Source organism: Rhagoletis pomonella, unplaced genomic scaffold, assembly GCF_013731165.1.
Source record: "Rhagoletis pomonella isolate Grant_MI unplaced genomic scaffold, Rhpom_1.0 Rhpom_scaffold_00003, whole genome shotgun sequence".
Taxonomy (NCBI): Eukaryota; Metazoa; Arthropoda; class Insecta; order Diptera; family Tephritidae; genus Rhagoletis; species Rhagoletis pomonella.
In genome coordinates, this window is record NW_023458557.1 from 89489233 (window position 1) to 89511363 (window position 22131).

General features: G+C 36.3%; 2 protein-coding genes across 3 annotated transcripts in view; one reads left to right on the forward strand and one right to left on the reverse strand.

Moving 5' to 3' along the window:
- Positions 1–4866: 4866 nt before the first annotated feature.
- On the reverse strand, positions 4867–7940 carry LOC118735736 (septin-interacting protein 1). 2 transcript variants are annotated; one of them, XM_036465672.1, is made up of 6 exons: positions 7851–7940; positions 7671–7788; positions 7023–7600; positions 6781–6959; positions 5167–6714; positions 4867–5102 (listed from the first exon to the last, which is right to left on the reverse strand). In XM_036465672.1, exons 2-6 carry the CDS (start codon positions 7774–7776, stop codon positions 5048–5050), a joined length of 2466 nt encoding a protein of 821 aa, XP_036321565.1. In that variant the 5' UTR covers positions 7777–7788; positions 7851–7940; the 3' UTR covers positions 4867–5047. The 2 variants fall into 2 exon arrangements, with proteins under 2 accessions (XP_036321565.1, XP_036321564.1); XM_036465671.1 differs by having other exon boundaries at positions 5163–6714.
- Positions 7941–9853: 1913 nt separating this feature from the next.
- The window catches only part of LOC118735737 (protein obstructor-E), a 286283-nt gene continuing 274005 nt past the window's right edge, over positions 9854–22131 (forward strand). The window contains exon 1 of the mRNA XM_036465673.1: positions 9854–10449. Within this exon, the coding sequence (XP_036321566.1) occupies positions 10441–10449 (9 nt within the window). The 5' untranslated portion in view covers positions 9854–10440. The remainder of the gene's footprint in view (positions 10450–22131) is intronic.

The following is a 22131-nucleotide window of genomic DNA, read 5'->3' on the forward strand; positions in this document are numbered from 1 at the left end:
GACAAGTTCGCAACTTTTTCAGAACCACTTCAGAACAATTTTGGACTAGTTCAGGATAATTTCGGGATAAATAGCTCATGAAATGATATTGAATTGTTCCCGAAGTGGTTATAAAAAAAAAAATCGTGTACTGGTAACGACAAAATAAATTGAAATTTTTATTTCATTTCCAACCCAACATATTTATGTATGTAACTGAATCACCTAATGTTCTGCCAAGCCGTATGCAAATGTTTACAAATCAAATTTCATGGCAGTCATGTTTTTTTTTTCTTACAATAGAATTGCGAACATAAGAATTGGTTATACAGTGTGTATTCAGCATTAGTAAACTATTTTTCCCGACCATATTTTTTTGTTAATTAAACACTTAGTTGCTAACTATATTCTTGAATAGTTTTTGCAGCAAGAGTTTTCGCCCGAATTTTAATAAATTTTGTGAGTATATAGCCGCCTTGCTTATCTAAAAACTTGGATACTAATTGTTTTTTAATGTTCGGTTTTCATGATGTCGCTGACATATTCACAGTAATAATGTCACCTTCGACAGAACGTTTAGATATTTCAGATAAAATATGAATGTCGTGTCGCGTTGTACGGTCGTTGTGTTGCAAACATAATTGTCTTTAATGTTCAGTTTAAATTTTTTCTTAAAAAATGCAATTAAAAAAAAATTAAGTAACATTTCTGACAGCAAATTAAACTCAATGTTAAAAACAATCAGTATGCTAGCTCTTAGATAAGTAAATTTTTTAATTTAAATTTACCTTAATTAGTCTGCTCGACAACAAATTATCCGGATTTGGGGTTCGCGTGCGCAAAAACTTGCAAAGTAGGTAAAATTGAGAGTACAAAGTGGTACTGGTGATTTTGAGGGGAAATTGCTAATTCTTGCTGGAAAATTTTTTACTAGTTTAAAATAACTTATTACAACTCCAAATGTTTGGGAAAAAGCAATTACTAGCTTAGAAAATTGCTTTCTACATCTTATTTGGCAGTACAACCGATTGTCGGTCTGGGCCCAAATCAAAAAGCTTCTCCTATTGCCTTTATCCTATGCGAATTTGTGCCAGTTGTTCATTGATAAGCTCATATAGTTCATCATTCCATCTTCTTCGATACCCGTAGTCCACGCGAACGAGGCATTAGATCTTACGTAGAATAGTTCTCCCCAAATCCATCCAAATCGCTCCGTTCGTCCTCCCATTTCCACGATAACTCGAGCAAAAATTGAGATATCTCAACGAAATTTTGTATGTAGGTTGCCCTTTATCCAAGGTAGGTTGGTATTGAAAATTGACGAAATCGGAGTGTTACCACGCCCTCTTCCCATATAACGGTATTTTCAAAAAATGCAAAAACTATGATATTTCAATAAATATTGGATCCTAATTGTTGAAAATTAGTAAGTGAAGTGGAATTTCGGTACATATGTATAATATTATTAAGAAATTTTTGGAAAAGGTGCGTGGCTCCGCCCACTTATGTTATGCTTTATCTCAGTAGCCACTTCACCAATCCTTACCAAACTCGGTACGAGCCTTGCTTTGGATCTAGCTAAGAAATCCGTTGAAAATCTTCGAAATCAAGGAATAACCACGCCCACCTGCCATATAACGGTAATTTACAGAAACACAAAATTGCGATAAATCAGTAAATATTAAAGATAATTTATTCAAAATTGATGCTTGCAACAATTCTTAAGCAAGAAATACGTTTGTAATAAAATTTTGGAAAATGGGCGTGGCACCGCCCACTTATGATCACATATATGTATCTCGGTAACCGTTCTACCAATTTGTACCAAACTCGGTATGGTTATTGTGCTTGCCACATAAAAGCAAAACGTTGAAAATTATTGAAATCGGACTAAAATTGAGGCCGCTTTTCATATAACGGTAAATTTCAGAACTGCTTGAAACTTCAAAATTTCGAAATCTAAGGGCTTCTAATTTACTCAAAATTGATACACCCCGGCTTACCATCTAGCGGCAGCTTTCGGAAAGGTGAAAAAACATATATTTAATACGTGCGTCGGGTAATTAATGTTCGGCTCCGCCCGAACTTAGACTTTCTTACTTGTTTGGTAATAAAGTTTTCCGGTCACAAAATCTTCGGTAGCGTGCAGAATAGACCTGTTAATGACTACATATATAGGTGTAACCACTTTATCGCAAACTATTAGAATTTGACGTTCGCGTATGCAAAAAAAAAACTTGCAAAGAAGGGGAAATTGAGAGCGCAAAGTGACAGTTGATTTTGAGGCGAAGTTGCTAGTTCTTGCTGGAACAATTTTTACTACCAGCAATTTGCCAGCAAGAGAAACAGCTCATCTGTCTGCAATGTATGAAAATAATAGTTTCGTTCCTCAACCTTTCTGGATAAAAATTGTAAAACTGCAAAATTTCTCTCAAGGAAAAAGAAATAACCAAAAAGTACGGGTACGCTTTCCGGGTAAAAACTGATAAAAGTGTCAAATACACCGTAGGCGCAATTTTTTGTTTGCATAGCTGTTTTTTATCATTTTGCGATTTGATAAATTATACGCAAATACACAGGCACAATAACGAAAATAGTTACTTGAATATTTGTTCACAAGAGCATATTTAATAAGGTGAAAATACAGATGTATTTTTTTTTTGCTTATTCAACTTTAAGTCGTTTCGAAAACATTGAACAGCGACACTTTACCAGATTTTACCAGCAAAAATTCAGCGGGTAAAATCTCGCAACTTCTGGCAAAGAGAGGACCGATTTTGTACTCCCATTTTTTTTTCCTACTATGCCAGAGAATTTTGGTAAATTCGTGTAAGTTCGGGAACACTGATTTTTATGTTTAAAAAAGACATTTATGTTATAAAATAAATTCTTAGAACTCCAAAACTTTGGGAAAATAGGAAATACTAATTTACTTACTTTTGCGTAGAAAATTGCTTTGGGCAAACTTTTAATCAGGGACCTAGAGCGCATTCCGACTTTGGTTTAGTTCTACACGAAAACAGAATATGTCAAAAGAACCAAACGGGAGCAAAATGTTCGGGAATATTTACGCCAAAAACGTAATGAGAAAGAAACTTTCGGGAACCTTTAAAAAAGAACAAACTGAAATAAAACTCTTAATAACTTTCCCAAGAATAACATAATGAGCATTAAACTTTCGGGAACGTTTCTAATGAGAACGAATGTAACGATAACGTTTTCAAGGAGGATAGAACAAAAGTCTGGGGAACGTTCTACTAGAGAAGAAAATTTGTTAGAACTTATGAATGAGGAGATCGTCTGCGTGTTGGTATGAAAACTGCTGTTAATCCAGAGAAAAGCTGGCTCAACTTCCACATCATTTACAATGCTTCATTTATGGAACCATTTCTCATTATCTGTACAAGAAAATTTCGTGTCTTAAGTCTTTCGTTGACTTAATTTGCATAGTTAACTTTCAGTTCTATTAGCTATAATGATAATACAGCGCTACGAGAAGAATGTGACTCTCGCTTCCATCCTTCCCGAATAATTCAGAGAAGATGTGTTCCCCTTTCGTTCTCGGTTAGAACGTTCGAGAGTTTTTAGTTCCCAAATAGTTGTTCTAGAGAAAGTTCTTTAGATTATTGTTCCCGTTTTGTCCTCTACCAAGCCCGATGTGCCACTACCGAAGCCTAACCTTTTAACGACATGATGATAGTTGCAATTGGCAGGGTTTTTTAATCTCGTCCCAAATCGGCAAAGAGTTGTAGTGCTAAATCAGAAGGACGCCCTTAAATAAAGGGTATAAGTAAATTTCTCCAGATCAGCAAATACTACAACTTGATAAGCCTTGCTATATCTCTTAAGTTAAATTTCTAGGTGTGCAGTAAATATACCTGCACATATTCCACAGTTCAATATGTAGCCGTTTGCCAAAACAGGCGTCGGTGACGTTCAGAAAATATTCAGGCCGATTCTGAACAGACTCCCTGGGAGTTTTCTTCAATAAATGCATATTTTCCTATAACTTTCCTTTCCAGAGAGCCCATTGCCTCAACTTTAAGATAACATTCAATATTTTAAATCCAGAGCGTGGCGTGATGATATTGTCCATGTAAACACAAAATGCTGGCCGACCGTTTCACCTTACGCCATCATCGCAGCGATGCATTTCACACCAAATGCTTTCAACCGAAATACCAATCCGTATGCAATAATCGGACGAATCTCCGAATTGTATATCAAGACAAATCGGATACTATCCTTTTCAGTTAAGAAGATGTCTTGGGTCTCAAAGTAAAAGCTGTTGTGAAGTCTTCCTTGTGGTTTGGAGCTTTTCATCCAATTTTACCAAATTTCTGTCGGGCTTAATCATGACTCCTCAGAAAATTAGCCGCCAACCACTTGACGGCCAATTTTAATATTTTATTGAAGTGGCGGGGCTACTTTGTACATACATATGTATGTACTTCATAGACGATGTGTTTTTGTACCTGGGCTTCAAGATCAATATGCCACCAAATTTGGATGAGTGTTGGGTGAGTTCGTTTGAGTGGGCAAGCTAAGAGTTGGTTTGCATTATGCGTGGCCAGAATAGCTTCCTCCATTCCTGGATCAAGGTACTCTCTCGGTTTCAGTGCCTAAGGAGACTTTCGCTATACCAAATGGGAATCTGAACATAGTAACTGGTAAAGCTAAGGCACGCGCTGGTTTATCGCTTGATATGTAGCGCCCAATGTTTGATGCCTTATGAATATAATCGCACTTTATTCATCAGACCTTTCAACCGGAATTTTTGGGGAGGCATCGAACCGGTTTTCATGCTCTTTAGATTTTATTAAATCCCAACATAACTCCTACCTCCGCTGCAAGGATCCGCCGCTTTCTCAAGATATATACACCATATTAGTTATGAATATTTAAGAGTGCAATAAATTTATCGAATAAAATACATACAATAAAATCTAGTAACTACAATCTACAATATTTAAATGCGTTTGATGATTTTATTACATAACGCCAGTTATAGCGCGATCCAATAGCTGTTGTACAGATGTAGGCATCCAGTTTTTCATGCTGTTATCGCTTAACATACACACGTTACGATCAATATAACAGTACAGCTTCCCAACGCGGTAAACCTACAAAATATTAACAATCATTATTTTTAGTATACTAAATTCATTTATGCTTTCGACCACCTGCTTTCCCAACTCCCTTCGGCCTGGCATTGGCGCAAAGAGTATTCCTCGCTCGGCACACTTTTGCGATACCAACTCTTTGAACTCCAATTGTGCAGGTGCCGTCATTTGTATATCCAAAATTGTTGGTGGTGGCGGTGGTGGTGGTGTTGCAGTGATTATGGGTGCAGGCATTGTTGCAAGTCCCGGTGCAAGTACATCTGTAGCACGATGCATTATTTCGAGCGCACGTCGCATGTGCTCTTTGATGGTTGGCTCGCGCAATATATCCTCAGTTAACATGCTCTTCCAACCGGTGTACCAACGTGATATCTCCGCAAAGTCAGGCGATTGATTTAACCATAGTACCAACACTTGCATCCATTTGGGGAAGAAGTATTTATCAAGCAGCTGTGCCATTTGCTGTGTGGTTAGCAGTTCATACCACTCCCATACTTGATTCCACAGCTCGAGTTGTTGTTGTAGTGGATTGATAATGAACTCGCTTAGTACCAATTGCAGTTTTGGTATGATGTGTTGCGAGAGAAAACGCTGCATTTCGGTATCATTGAAAGCACCCTTCCATGGTGTGAGCATTGCCCGTGCAGAACGATCTTGTGGCATCCATGCCTGTAGGGCAGCTGCTAATTTTTCACGTATCGTCGGAAAGATGAATTCCTCCATTTTGTGGCCTAATATATTGTTCCATGGCAATATCCAAATGTGTATGGGCACAGTATCTGTGAGAGGATCCCAATCGCGTACAGCATTGCTTAACTGAGGCAACACCAGCTGTTCGAGCACAGAGTCTAGTATCCACGTTGGAAATAGTGGCGCCCAGCAATCGAGCAAAGCAGCCATATGTTGGTGTTGTTTGGGATTCCAAGAAGCAGCACATGCACGAAAGCTCGGTATAACTCCGGCCCATACCAGCGAGGAGTAAGGATCAAATATGTTACGCGATTCGTTTTGCGGATCCACATTTGATTCCAATATTCCGCGCCACTTCTTTATTAGGTCAACATATTTGGTGGGCTGTTGAAGTGGTTTCCAATTCTCTAAAGATATTTTAACCAACGGTGCTATGACACCAGCAGCTAGATCGCCCAGTGCAAACTCCTTATACTCAGCAGCATAATCTTGCTGTAGTTTCACAAAAATTTGTTCGGCACGTTGAAGTGTCAACAATTCATTACTCGTGGTCAGCTCCTCTACTAGCTTTAAAGCTTGCTCCAACGTGTCGATATGATTTTTTTCCAGCTGTACAATTTCATTTAGATTTTTTCGCTCATGTTCGAGCGCAGCTTGGCGATCTGTTGCTTCACGTTCTGTTTTATCGAGTGCAATAATATCCTGTTCGCAGAGGTTCACGATTAGCTGCAGATTGTGCATCAGTTCAGGCAGGGCAAAGGTACTGCCTTTCTTCGAGGTTAAACTGCTAGACGCAACAGCCTGCTCCAACTCATAAAGCTCTTCGTCGGCTACCTTCGTTTGACCCAGTGCATGGTAGCCGCTAAGTACACGCTTTTCTGGTCCGGTCATGTCGATGACGGGCACGTTTCCAATTTTTTTGCTGTAAGAATTTTAGAGACTTAGGTTAAGCTTTCATTAGAATGAGTGCATACCACAATGCCAGTACCTTATCTTTTCTGAAAGCATGAAGTTTCCTTTTTTACCCTTTTCGATCACCTCTTCAACCGAACGATAGTAGTAACGCTTGCCCTTATCTTGACGTCCATCGCCACTCTTCTTCCATTTGTTTAGTTTTTCTTTGAATTCTTTAGCTTCGCGTACATCCTCATCTTCTTTTACCACCGGCTGCAAGTTAATTCAAATCAGACTTTTAATATATTATACCACGAGCTATGGCATATGACTCACCCCTTTCCCGCCAACGCTGGCTGCAGTCTCAGGACCATAGGCACCAATAGCACCACGTCCTTTGCGTACATGCGCCTGCACTGGTTGCGATATACCCTGCAAATCCTTACCCAACCCCATGCCGGGTTTATAACCCATCTGGAGTAGTAGCTTAGCGCCAATACCGCGTGTGTGTTGCTCCCAGGCGCCTACATTTGAATTACCAGTTTGTCGGGCATTATTAGCACGCTGTTGTTTGCCCATTTCAGCACGCTTATGCTGCGTTCGTTCATCCTCAGAACTGGCTGCCGAGTCACTACTGCCACCATCGGCATCTTCCACTTGTTTACGACCAAAAGATGGACGAGAATCTTCCTCGTCACTTTCTTCATCGGTAATTTGTCGTTCCGCATCATCTTTCTGTGCTTTTTTATCTTTCTTACCGGCTTGCTGTATGCCACCGGCTACAAAACTAACCGGGGCTGTGTAGTCTTTTGATTTGCTGCCGCCACTACCACCAAGTCCGGTGCGACCACGGCGTCCACGCCGGCTGCTGGACTCATCAGCGCTATCATTATCACTATCGTCGGCCCAAATACCTAATCAGGATAGGTAAATTTCAAGATTTTTAAGACTGTTTTGGTAGAAAAATCTAAACATTTATCTCACCATAAATTTGCTGATTCTTTGAAAGGTTTCTACGGCGTCCCGGATTGAATTCGTTGTCCAAGTCATAATCGGTAATCTCAAAGCGCTCATATTCATTATCAGACATGCCGACGCTGGCCTATAATAATAATTTTCGGTAAATTTGCAAAAAAAAAAGTTTTATAAATACTTTGTACGCACAAATTTACGAAGTTACACAGAAAACGTAAATTACGGATGCTTGGCGAAAACAGCTGATAGAATGCAGTTCTTAAGGCGCCATCACAGGTAGCAAGTGCAAGTAGTTTTGAAAAGTTTGTCATACACAAAAATTTCCAAAAGTGATTACACGGTACACTCCCTCTGTCCACCACTTGCAGCAAAAAAAAAGAAAACAAAAAAAATGGTAGTGCAGCATTAAACTATTTCTCGAAAGCGATTGTCGTAATTTTAGAATCAGTTACAGCTTGCAATTTTTATTTCCGATATTTCTGCAAATCTGCAAAACGCACTCTGCGGCTCTTTTTGCACCAAAATGCGTAAAAAAGTAGTTTTCGAGTGCAGCTTTTAAATTTACAACATGTTAAGAAAAAATTAAAATAAAGCATATGGCTTGAAAAATGTTTTAAAAGTTTTAAGAATTTTCTTAGTAGGCTTTATATTGGCTGCATTACTTTATTCATTCTGAACATTTGGAATAAGCTTTTTTGTTATTTATTCTTTAGACCGTTCCTGATGATACATATGCTAACGTATATTTGAAACGCATTCTGTTTATTCCGGCTGTGAAATTATCCGGAATGTATAAGGAAACGCAGTCATTATGTTAATTCACGTTTAAATACTTCATATTAGGAAAATATATAAGCTTTGATTATTTTCGATATTTTATTCATTATTTTTATAAGTATACACAATCTCCCGAAAAAATAAGCTACACGACACAAATGAAAGTTGCTAAAAAACGATTGTCGAAATTCGTTTTCTTTCAGTTCCAGTTATACCTTTACAGGTCTATTCTGCGCTGGTAACATAAATTTTGTAACAGGTAATTAAAGTGGCTGTAAATTTTTAAACCCTTTTTCGGATTCTGTGCTCTCTTGTAACCGGTAAATTTGGTAACCATCTCATAACTTGGTAATAAAATATTGCCCCAAGAAATAAGCAATACAAGAATTTACACAAATCTGCACAGCAGAATTGCTGAATATTTTCTCTGCATTACCAGGTTTATTCTGCACGTTACCGAAGATTTTGTAACCAAAAAATTGTATTACCAAAAAATGTTACCACTTCTTGTCACCGAAATTGTAGGTACGTTGGTAATGCAGTGAAAATATTCAGCAATTCAGCTATGAAGATTTGTAGAAATTCCTGTATTGCATAATTCACGGGGCAATATTTTGTTACCAGTTTATGAGATGGTAACCAAATCTACCGGTTACAAGAGTACACAGAAATCGAAAAGGGTTTAAAATATGACAGCCACTTTAATTACCGGTTATAAAATTTATGTTACTTGCGCAGAATAGACCTGTTAATATAAATTTTCAAAAGTAATTGCTGCAAAGAGCACTTGTGTTGCCACTTTTATCTACACTCTTACGAAGGCTTTAAAAGTGATATTGCATCAGGGTTGCATTGCAAACAAAAAACTTTGCTTTAGGTACACAAATACCTAAAGGTTATATCGTAAAAGATACCGCAAGATTAAACGAAAAATATTAATTAAATTATTTAGAAGTCAAAAACTTGAAATAACAATTATTCCTATCACAGTCATTTAATAGATTGCTCACGTATAGGTTGCTTTTGTGAGATATGGGGAAAGCCTAATGGAAAATGACTCAAAATGTAAATAGATCATTAAATTTTTTCTGTGATTTTACTTCAATTCATTTCTTGTACCTACATATTTTTAAGCCCTTCAGATGTGAGGGCATACAGGCCCACACTTAACGTAGTACATATAGTACATATAATGGTAATAAATAAGCAATTAAACCATATTAATAAATACCAACCGGCATTTGTTATTGTATTTAATCAGAAACATATTCATTTTTATATCTTCTCAAATTGTCTTTCTCATTCTCCCATTCCATCCTACCAACAACCATTATTCAATCCTTTTTTCACGCACATGCGCAAGCATCCTTTCGCATACAACTCTGTTCAATCTGTGAATGCAATTCTTCACTGTTTCTGTTTTGTCTTCATTCGGTGTTTGACGTGAGCGCACGAGTTGTTGCAATTTCTGTGGAGTAGCGGAAGATTTGATTCTTTGTAAAATTCATTATACAAAATTGTAAATTTCCGGCAACTGAAACAGTTTTTAAATTTGATTAAATATATAAATCTACTTGGGTAATCGATAAGTGCGGTTTTGTGTTAATATCATTGAACAAAAGTCGAGACACGACACATTCAGTAACTTCTCCAGATTTTCTTATAAGAAACGTGCTGCCTCGTCTGTCAAACGTAAACGGCGCAACTTGTAATAGCTTTGTACGTGTGTGTATTGTTGTGTTGCTTAAAGAAAGAAGGGAAGGAGATAAACAGAAAAGTGCATTTTTATATGGAAGGCAATTAAATAAATACGATCAAGTATATAAAAACAAAACCTAAAAACACGTGCTATTGCCAAACCACAACCAAATATAAGTGAAAACGCTAAATAAATTGTTTCGTTGCCGGTTTGAGAAGTCAAGGTTGTTAATTTTCGTATAAGTTGCGTACTTGCTGATAATTTACCGGTGAGGAGCTTTTTATTGGCGCTAAATAAGCAAAAATGGTGCAGGTGAGTTAGAAATTTGTAAAAATAATTTGTTTGGTGAAAAAATACAAAACATGATACAATTAATATTAAACTGCCAAAGAATTAACAAAACTTAATTAAATTCAAAACAATATTAAAGTTGAAAATTAGAAAATATCGTTTTTTTTTGTTAAACACCAATCTCTATTGCTTAATCCTACACAAACGTTCAGCTTAGCAAGGAGCTCAATGAATTCAAAGTCGATGGATATTTATGTTGGAAATGTGCTTCACAAATATCTACATATACATATATGTGGTTAGTTAAAGGAGTCTTAACTAACTACGGTAAATTTTAAAATCGAATTTTAAAGTTAAACCAAACTAGCCGAATTTTAATTAACTATCTGAGGCGGGCAATCATGAAAAATTTAAGAATCACGCAAAATTGTTTATGATAGCGTATATTTGGAACGTATATTTTTACAGCATTTCATGCATTTTATCATGAAAAATTAATAAAATTGATTTCTAAGGCTGCGAAAATTGTTCGCTGAATTGCACAGACAAAAACACACAAAATCCATTGTACGTATCTTCGGCCGAGTTCCAATTTCGTACCGAGTGACGTAAGTTTCTATAGGTACATATGATTATAATAGTTCAATTTCTAATGCTTCGAAAGATTCCGCCTCAGTTAATTTCTAATGTACGGCTAAATCAGTACCTACTCAAAGGCTACGATTTATACTTTTTACCATGATACAATAATTTTTAGAAGGTAGTTTCACTTCAAAATTTTTGACATAAACCGTGTCTGTGACAAACGAGCAATGTGGCTACTGCTACGATATAGAACTTGGGGATTATCGCTTGTTATTTTAGATATTTTTTAACAGAACATGTAAAGATTTATATGTTTCATAACTGATCACTTAATTTTTAATATAAATATAATAAAAATCATAAAAATGAAAATATGACAGCAATATTTCCTGTTTATAATGGATTAGATCCATCGCACACCACGGACTTTATCGGCCGCCAATTTAGATGTGCTCGCTAGTCTTTCCATTGCACCACAACCTATTGGTCAGAGCGATTAAGCTGGTGTAATGTGCGGACCTCCATACATCTTCATGTACATATTTCAAGCGAGCCCTATCATTTAAATAGGCGGCCGATAAAGTCTGTGGTGTGCGGTGGCTCTTATAGCTATGTCCTTACATCTATTCCGTGTGTTGCAATATCCACGAAAGCAGCAGTTAATTTTTTATGAAGAAAATTATTACAAAATATTCGAAAATTTCTCTACTTATATGTTTGGCTTTTCTTTCTTTTATTTTTCCAACGTCAAAAGCTGGATTTTTTTTTTGAAAAAGTTGGTACAACAAAAAATACGAAACACGTTTTCTGTCAGATAGCTAACATGGCGGATAAGAAGAAGAAGTGAAACTACTTTCTAAAAATTATTGTATCATGCTTTTTACTATGCAATTCTATCGCTTCCACAAGTACTAAGGTTTGCTATGCTTAATTTACATTCATCCGTTCAAAAATATGTACCTAGACACTTGCAAAGAGCTTTAAGAAAACTTTCCAGTGTCAACTTTCAAAGTAAGAGCTTTAAGAAGCGTTTACAATATTAGTTTTGAGATTAGAGTGCTTTTTTGAAACATACTTCTGTATAAATATCAGCGCTTGGAGTTGAAGCCGAACTTCGTATAACGTTTTATTTTTATAATTAAGCAAGTGAAATTTCACTCCAAGACGGATATTGTAAACATATGTAAGAACATTTCAAAATCTTAAACTTTTATAGCCATAATAAAAACATTGGATATTAAGAGTCTTTTAGGGATTGTTGTTGTTGTTGTTGTTGTAGCAGCATACAAATTCCCCAAAAACTTTTTGAGGAGTGTTGCTGGAGTGACAGTCCTTGGCCAGATATAAATCTGGGTCGTTCCGGTTACGTAGACCCGACTGTCGTGGGAACGTTTTTTAGGGGTTGTTGCGGCGGCTGGAAAAAGTTGCCTTTTAAATTAGGTCGAGCCACATAAAGAAAATCAGAAAATATGCGTGAAATTACCATATGTGTCAGAAACGAAATCCGACAAGAGAGCGTTATTTCTGCCTTTCAAACAAGGGAGGACTACATCAGAGGTAGTCCCATACCATTTGGCTAAGATCCGATCATTGAATCATGAATAAATTAACTAATTAAATTGAGCATTAAAGTCCTTTTTTGGTGGCCTAAAAATTACTTGTTTTTTTTATAACTCGGCCACAAAAAGATGCATTGTATACGATAAAATATACAGTCGTTCCCACTACAGTCGGGTTTACGTAACCAGAACGACCCAAATTTATATCTGGCCAAGGACCGTCCTTCTAGTAACACTCCCCAAAACTCTTTGGGGAATATGTATGCCGTTACAATAGCAACATAAAATATACAGTAAATTTTTGGCGTAACTATAGGGATTTCAGCTACAATATTTTACCAGGTGATGATTTATGGGGTGTAGAAGAAATTTGTATCAAAAAGTCAATTTCGTAAAAATGGCACATACTTATTTCGCGCGAATGGGACGATATTTAAAAAAAAATCAAATTCCATTTACATAAATATATACATACCCAATAAACGTTAGGGCGAACGTTCGAAAATGACATTCGATATCCAATATGTATATCGAACTGGGAACCAACTCATAACCAACCTTAATTTTCCAACGTTTATAGTGTATTGGAAATACACTCGGGATGGGTTCGAAAAAAAATAGAAACCATAGTAACAACAGAGAAAGTGATATCGAGCTTATTCTCGAAGGGAAATATAAGAAAATCACTCCCTCTCATTAAAATTCGAATTCGATAATGGGCTGGATTTCGAATTCATAACGAAAGAAAAATTGGATAACGAAGGTTGCGCTTTGGACTAGTTCTCGAATCGAATACTAACCTATTTCGCACACGCTATCGAAGGTGAGACCCGAAAAAAGATTGGTTTTCGAATCATTTTCGAATTGTTAACTGAGCCGAAAGTTTATTAGGTACAAACAGTGACGAACAAAAGTATTGGCAGAGTGAATTTCTCACAATATATGCAAAGTTTTTTATTCTAATTTATTTTCTATAATTTTTTATAAAAATATAGTTCGTTTTACACCAAAAAACATAAATATAAAATCTCTAAACTTTGTGCAAAACTCAGGAAAATTCAATAAAATTGCACACTAATCTGGAACTTTCCATTCAGATCTTTTAAATAAATTCTAGGAATGCAGTTTCATAGTCCATTCAATTTTAGTATGACAAAATGCAAGTTTAAAGTTGCTAGAAAATCGCGTTGATTTTTCCCAATTTTTTTTAGTGGAAGGTGTTGCCCATTTTCTCAATACAAAAAATAATTGTCGAATATACTTTGTATGGAAGAACTTGCGTAAAAAAATATTACCAAAAATCAACGCGGAGAAAACCGACTTCAAACTTGCACTTTGTTATACTAAATTTTAATGGGCTATAAAACTGCAGACTTAGCATTTTTCTAAAAAAATCTGAATAAAATGTTGCAAATTAATGTGCAAACCTAGTGAATTTTTCTAATTGAATTTTATAAAATACGATCAAATAAAAAAAAATATAATCATAAAATAAAGTAAAATGAAATTAAACAAAATGAATATAAAACAAGAAAGCTTAAAAATAAATAAATAATAGACTAAATAAAATCAAAGTTAAAAAATTTATAAAAAATCTAAATAAAATAAAATATGAAAACTGAAAACAATAAAATCCAATAAAATAATAAAATAAAATGAAAAAAAAACACAAAATATAAAATAAAAAAAAGTTAAAATAAATAAAGACAAATAAAAAATTACACGAAATTTAAATATATGCACACATATATATAAAAGAAATGTATTTGGCACGTTTTCACATTTAGGTAACAATATGTAACATTGTGCTTACTGTCTTATTGTTGTCGTCACAAAGCATCTGCACTGTTTAGTCCGGTTTCTATCCCTTCGTTAATACCACTCGCATGTGTAAATAGCAGTAATTAGTTATTTATAACAAAGCTAACTAAAAGCCTGAATGGAGAAAGGAGGAAATTTCTAGTGCAACTCGCAAAAAATCTAATTTTTATTAAGGTTCTACTTTGTGAGCGACCTGACCTAAAGCTCGGGGGTTTTCAGACGTTCATTTGTAGGAATAAAAAAAACAGTTATTAAACAAATGTGGCAGTTACCAAATGCGATAAAAAAGGCTGCTTACAATTGTAACTAAATTTTGCGTATTTTGTAAAATCCATGAATTTTCTTGTGATAAGTAGTCGTTGGGCGGAATTTGTTTAACATTTGTGTGTATAAAATATACTTCTCTATTTCTACAGAAGAATAATCCTAGGTTTTAGAACATTGTGCCACTTTAAATTTCCAAAAAATTGTTTTGAGAAAGATCGAGTAAACTTTTTACTTAACAATGGTTTTTTGTTGAGCTGAACCAATCAAACGCAAAAAATGTAAATATGTACATATATGCCCTGGTGTAATTTTTTCTGTTTGTCTATTTGGGTATGTGTAAAAAATAGTCGCCTCTCAAAATTATTTTAATTTTTTAAAGTCAGTACCGCATAATCCGTACTGATATTATAAATACAAAAGTGAGTTAGTTTATTTGTTACGCTTTCATGCTTTAACTACTCAACCGATCATAATGCAATTTCGCACACAGGTGTCATTTAGCCCAACTTAAAAGATAGGATAGCTTTTATTTCGATTTGGCGAAGCGGCGTGGCATCTCCCGGAATGGGAATTTTTCATACTACGTACCTCTGGAAGTATGAGTGGTAGAGTACTGGAGCTTGGTATGGAGATATACGAAATCAATACTATGCTCATGGAAAAAATTTGGGTCATGGAAAAGGGCCCGTCGCACCCGCCATACGTACTGAATTTTTTATACTGCTAAATAACTTTAAAAAAATTTACTTAAATTAAAAATATTTGATAAGTTAAATGAACTATTACAATATGAATATCGATCGAAATGGTTTTATTTTTATACGACATGTAGGGGGTTGCCACCTTAAAAAACCGAATTTTTAGTTCAAAAATGTTTTGAAGAATGTTAATAATAAATTAATTACACCTGTAGTAACGCATAAATTTCTTAAACTCAGCGAGGAGGGTGAGGGCAATCTAGTGGCTCTGACCGACATTCACAGGAAGTCGGTCTCGAGTTATATAGACTTTCAACCTGTGAATGCCGTTCTGTGCACACAACCACCTGATGTGGACGGGACAAAACTTTGTCTGACTCGGGAGACCCGCACCACAATAGCCCAACTTTGCTCTGGCAATTGCAGCAGGCTAAACTCATACCTGAGCAGAATAAACGAGGATGTGCTGCCTAACCAATGCCCGGCATGCGGAGAGCCGCCACATGTCTCACCGCACCTCTTCGTATGCCCCCAAAATCCCACCCAGCTAACGCCCTTGTTCCTATGGACAGATCCCGTTGAAGTCGCGCACCTCCTGGGCCTCCCCTTAGCTGAAAGAGGCGACAAGATTGATAGATGAGCCGATCCGAGCGAGGTTTAGTAGCCGCTACAAAAAAAGCAACAACAGGGCGATTTAAAATTAGATTATAGGGAATTCTCTCTGGGTTAATCAGCAGTGCAATTAAGTTATACTTTTTTTTTGGGGGGGAACACAATTTATTAAATTGTATCAGAGAAATTGTGATTTTTAGGGAAAAAAAATTCATAATGGTTTTTATAGATAATTTCATGATCAACACTTTTGTCTAACCTACATACATATATTTTTGCGTTAACCCTTACCGTTTGGCTGAAAAATGGTAAAAATACATTTATGTGACAAATTTTAGTTAGTTACGGTTTTTTTGCATTTCAGCGACGATTTGAGATAGGGCCTTACTATATTATATGCGTTTCTTCTTAAAATTATTACGGTAAATAAATTCGAAAAACCCCAAAAAAAAAAACGATATACTGCTACCACAAAAGTCAATTAGGAAAGGCTAAAAAATTCATTTATCTACATCAAAACATGAAAGTTAATCCATCAATTGCAAAAAAAAAATATTGCATAAGCAGAACAATCTAAATTCTCTACACATACAGGTTTTAATACCTACCGCCACTAACAAAGCGCATCCTATCGCAGATTATTTGCTATTTGCGCACTTTGCCCGGATGAAAAAAAAAAACAATGGAAAAATGATGAATGTAATGCAACATATTTGTTACAGCAGACAAACCTATTGTGCTCCCTACACACTCATACATACATACATATGTATGTACATAAGAACATATTAAAGTTTTATTAGCAGACAGAGTCCACTTGGTAAAGTGCGAACCGGACCACTTACATTCAACCCATCAACCCCCTACTTTTGGGCCAGTATGCTGGTCAAACCCTAGTAACAGCAGTAAAGAATAGCAATTTCACATTTAATAAATGCATTTGACTTTTCTGTCTAGTTTTCGCTGCTTTTCAAAGCGCTTTTAATTGCAGAAAGGGAAAATGTGTATGTACTCGTTATTTCCGCGTGTCCCAAACGGGAATTTCTTATTTGCATAGATGTATATATATATGTATGAATGTCTGTATATGAAATCGCATACTATGTGTCATATGTATAAGCCTGAGGGTTGCAACCCCATTTGTTGGTTGTTTGTTGCCTGCCTGTAACTTTAACAATCATAAAGCTGCCACTGCCACTGCTGCTGCAACTATCCCGTATTGGAATATTGATATGTAGCACCACCACTACCACTACGTACACGTATACATAAATAAATATGTATCTGCGCTAACACAGCACCACCGCTTTCTAATTTTAAGAACGCATTGCGTGAAAGTAAAAACAGGCGAAATATGCGTACATACTAGGGTGGTCGAAAAATGCATGGCAAAAGAGTGAAGTCGAAATTTCAATGCGCTCAACCGCTAGGATTGCTCTATATTGAGAAAATGACCAGTTTTTTTTAAATAAATAAAAATTTATAGGTCGCTCAAAGTTTTCCATGTCTTTGAAAAGAAAAAAATAATTTTCATAGAAATTTTTTATATTTTTATTATATTAACAATTTTTGTATTTTTGCATTTTTCATTTTGGATGCCTTCACTTGACTTGACTACACTTCACTTCACTTGACTTGACTTGACTTCACTTCACTTGACTTGACTTGGCATGACTTCACTTCACTCCACTTTCCACAAATTAGATTTATCTCAAAAGCAATAAATTTTCTTTACGATAAATGATTTATTTAACCAAAATTAACAATCTTCAATAAATATTCATGCTAAGTTGTAAACATGGCGATGTAACTTTTCGCAAAGAGCTACTAGAAATATGCCTTATAAACTTCCTGGCATCTTTGCTTTGGCAGAAGTCATTTTCATATTCACAGAAATGAATGGGTGGCTAAATAATAGGGTGATTGACTCGGTTTTTCTACACCGGTTTCCACCGTTTTTTGTTTTGTGATATCTATAGGCGGTTTTTTTGAAAACTTGATTTTTCGAATGTCGAATAAACCGGATTTTTTTATCGAACAAACAGGTTTTTTTCTTTACATACAAATCTTGACCTCTCAATAAAACTTTCGAGTTTTTGTTAACAGTTATCGAGTTTTTTTAACAGTTTTAAAATTACATTCTATCTGCTCTGAGATGTTTTGACATAAATGGAGAGATCTACACTTTTACTCCACCTCCGAAGAAGCATTTTTCTGGCAGAAGTACACTCGGAGGTTTGCCATTGCCCGCCGAGGGGCGACCCGCTATTTGAAAAAACTTGTTTGATGTTGTTGGGACAAAAAATTAAACCGAGTGATTCCCGAGTGGCACTACTCAAATCCGAAAAAGTCAGAAAAAATGCAATAAGACCAAATGTAAATTTTTCACTGATTTTTATTTGTTTAACTTTTGATCTAAAAAAAAAACTTGGAATTTATTTTGCTTTGTTCTTTTCTGAATAGAAGCAATCATAACTGTTAATAGGCTTACATTAATTTCTAGTCATGACTACATACGAAACATAAAATCTTTTTATCCGTTTTTTTTTTTTAATTTCGAAATCGGGAACTGGTTTTTTTCAAAATGCAATTTTTCGAATAACTCGAAAACCGGTTGTTGAAAAAAGTCGAATAATCGAACACCCTACTAAATATTCATAATGTTATTTTTTTATTTGAAGAAAAAAAAACAATCGTATTTTAGTTTTCATATATCCTTAATTTTACAAGAAAAAGCCTCCATCGGGATCGGGGGAAATATGAAAAGAATCTAGTGATGACAATGTCGCAGTGAATCGATAATCGATTAGTTATATATTTTTTTACATAATCAGCGAACTGTAACTTTTGAATGTTTATCCACAATCTGAGATCTAAAAGAAATTATAGCACAAAGTTTGCACAGCATCACAATAAATCATAAATTAATAAAGATTAAAGATTATCTTAATTGTGATCAAAAAATAGTCGACTATCAATCAGGAGATAAATAAAGCAAATCGAATAACTTCACCTCCTAATTGTGCTTGAAAGTCGTCAGTTCACTTTTTCTCCCAAGTCACTCCGAAACAATTCACTTTTGGTGTGTTTTCGCTTCGCTTCGAAAACGGCAGCACTGGACCCAAACAAAACAGCTAATATTAGAAAATGATTAAATAAATAATTGGTTATTATTCTTTAAAGTCTCTGAAAAATCCTAATAATTGAGAGCATTAAAATTCTGACTTTCCTTTTTTGGACCGCCCTAGTTTATTGTTACTCATGTATGTGTGCGTGCCTGTTTGTGTAGAAATCGCATGAAAAATCAGGCTTGCACACGCATTTTTCACGTTGTTGCTGCCTGTTGGATAAAAAAAAAATCTTTCTAAAGCGGGTCGTTTGATTTTTCCTATCGCACATACGCAAGCAGTGAAAGGCAGCTTGTGTTCAGCTCAGTATACTCATTTTCAGTTTACTTTACTCCTTCTCCTAGGCATAGGGTTGCCAGAGTTTCAACGAATATACAAAGAAATCAATATCATTCTAGGATAAGAAGCTAATTTTGCATAGGCCTTTTCGAGTACGTGAGTGATAAACCCAAGTCTGTCTTATTTATAGTAAAGGCACTTTTAGTTTTGGTCTTGAAAAATTACCAGAGCCGAAATATTCGAAGATTCGAAAAGTTGCTCAAGTTTCTACTTAGTATGGAAAATCGGGAGAGAAATTAACGTGGAAGTGTTCCTGCTCTGGCATTTCTTAAGTTCCAAAAACGCAAAGTTTCCTTTGGTTGGGCCCAGATATTGGCTCAGTCATCTCTGCCATTTGGCTTTTGCTGTCTTATTTGTCGTTTTCTTTTGATTCGTAACATATCGCCTCCGATAACAGACGAGTAGTTTATGTATAGCATTCACAAGAGTTGTCTTTGGTGTTTGGGCTTCTTTCGCAAACTGAGGCTTCGATGTTACCCTCATAAAAGTCGAATATATGCCACGACTAATCAGCACATCTTTCCAAAGACCATTGCACTAATTGTTACAGCTTGATGGTACAATCAATGTTTAAGTATTGTATTTTCCCAAAGCTCACCATCAAATTATTTCTAAGTTTCCTTCACGAATGAGGTATCGTCCAAACCAAAACTTTGGCTATTCTAAAGAAAAAAGTTCTTTTCTAAGGTGTAAGGCCATACACCCAAGGAAGTGTCTTACCTAATTCTAAGTGGCTGACCCGAGCCGATTAGATATCGTCCGATTAATCCTCTCCACTTCTGCTGGTTTACCACAACCATAATACATGTCAAATTCTGCCAATAACGTTTTCTCCTTCTTAGCGCGTTAAGCTCTTTGCTCAGTTCAGTTCCCGAACTCAAATTCTTTGTATGTCGGCGGCGTCTACAAGCAATCGTTCGCAGATTGTATGAGTAACTTTTGAAAGTCTCTATTTCTCGGTACGCACTTCCGTAAATCTTAAAAATATCGGAGCTAGAAACTAAAAATTCAAGATCGCAGCCAACTCAATTTTGAAGGCGGTCCGCGAAAACCAGCGGCGCAGAGTAGAAAAATCGATTGATGGGAAAACGCGAGTCATTCTGATGCGTACAACCGGCTTCCGTGTGGCCAGTTAAGGTCTAAGTCGTCAAAACTCATACTTATACAGACTCGATCCCATCTTACTAAATACATGTCCGGCTTGTGAAGGTTCTCCAATGGCGCCAACAACCTCTTCATCTACCCATTCCAAACCATTCCTCTAAAACCGCTCTACCTTTAGTCCAACCTCGGCTAGCAAACATGTTTTCTAGGTCTCACAACGACTGATGAGCTAACCGATTTAGGCGGGGCTTGGTAGTGCCGCTACAACAAGAATAGTAGAACAATCTCACGACAGCCGGGTCTACCTACCCGAAACGTCTCAGATCTATATATGGCTAAGGACTGTTCCTCCAGCTGATTCCCGAACAACTCTTTGGGGAATTTCAATGTTGTTAGAATAACAGAAGTAGCAGAAAAAATTAAGGGACTTCTCAGAGCTTCACTTGGAGATAGAAGTTATGTACCTCGAACCAAAACTCTAATAAGCCGACAGTGTCGAAATTCCAATAGTTCTTAGAGTCTGTTTTCTTACTCAGGGAGTACAGAAAAAAATTATAATAAGAGTGAGAACAATTGCTCAAGGCCGTAGTCCACGCCAACGAAACCTTATTTAGGATTCAAATCTGTCGACTAATTGGTGTGGTCGCCATTGAGGAAATTCAAAGGATTCGTTATACCTTGACACTCAGTGGACTTCTTTCCTTACCAAACCACATGACGAAGGGAGACCTGTCAACTCTTGCCGTTTAAGCATAATTCGTACGATGAATTTCAGATTTTACATTCCTTTATGGCTCTAGAACCGTTTGTCTGCGTAAGTATGTCTCTCTCTCTCTTTCTCTTTTCTTTACCGTACAAGGTTCCTACTCCAAAACGCCGCTTAACGATACACAATAGGACGCCGAAGATATTCCCCCGCATGAAAAATAAACGCTCAGTGTTGCCTATATCCCATCGTTAGAATCTACTTCGTGCCGGGGTCGAAAATGTACTGTTTTGCGAACCTTATCCAGTACTTACGGCTATAAAAATACAATCCATAAGCCGAGTGCGAAAGTCGTAAATTTAAAAGAAAAAATCAGCCCCTTGGCAACCCTGCTTATACAATACACGCATCGCAGTCTTCCGCCATCGAGGCATTGAGATTTGCCGCAATTTCTGCTTTTTTACTTCTGGAGTATATACTCACGTAAGTATGTACATATATCTACTATATATACAATAGTGTGTGTCCAGTATGTACATATGTTCGCCTACTTTAGTGCGTGCGTTTTTCCGATTGCGTAAATTTCTACTCTATGCCTGCTTTCAATCTAGGCTCCCCTTTCTATACCCTCACTATACTTTTAGCTTGCGCTTCATGCGTGCGATGATGCCCTGTTTGTATCCATATGCTTCTGAGCATTTTTCCTTACAATGCGGCACGAACGTACGCGCACAAGCACAAACACACCCACACACACACACACACACACACACACACACGCGAAATATCCAATTGGATACCATTATGCATCGTTGACCTACCACCATGAGCATGAGCAGAAGTATGAGCGAGGCGGATAAGAGCAGTGGCAGCAACAACATCAA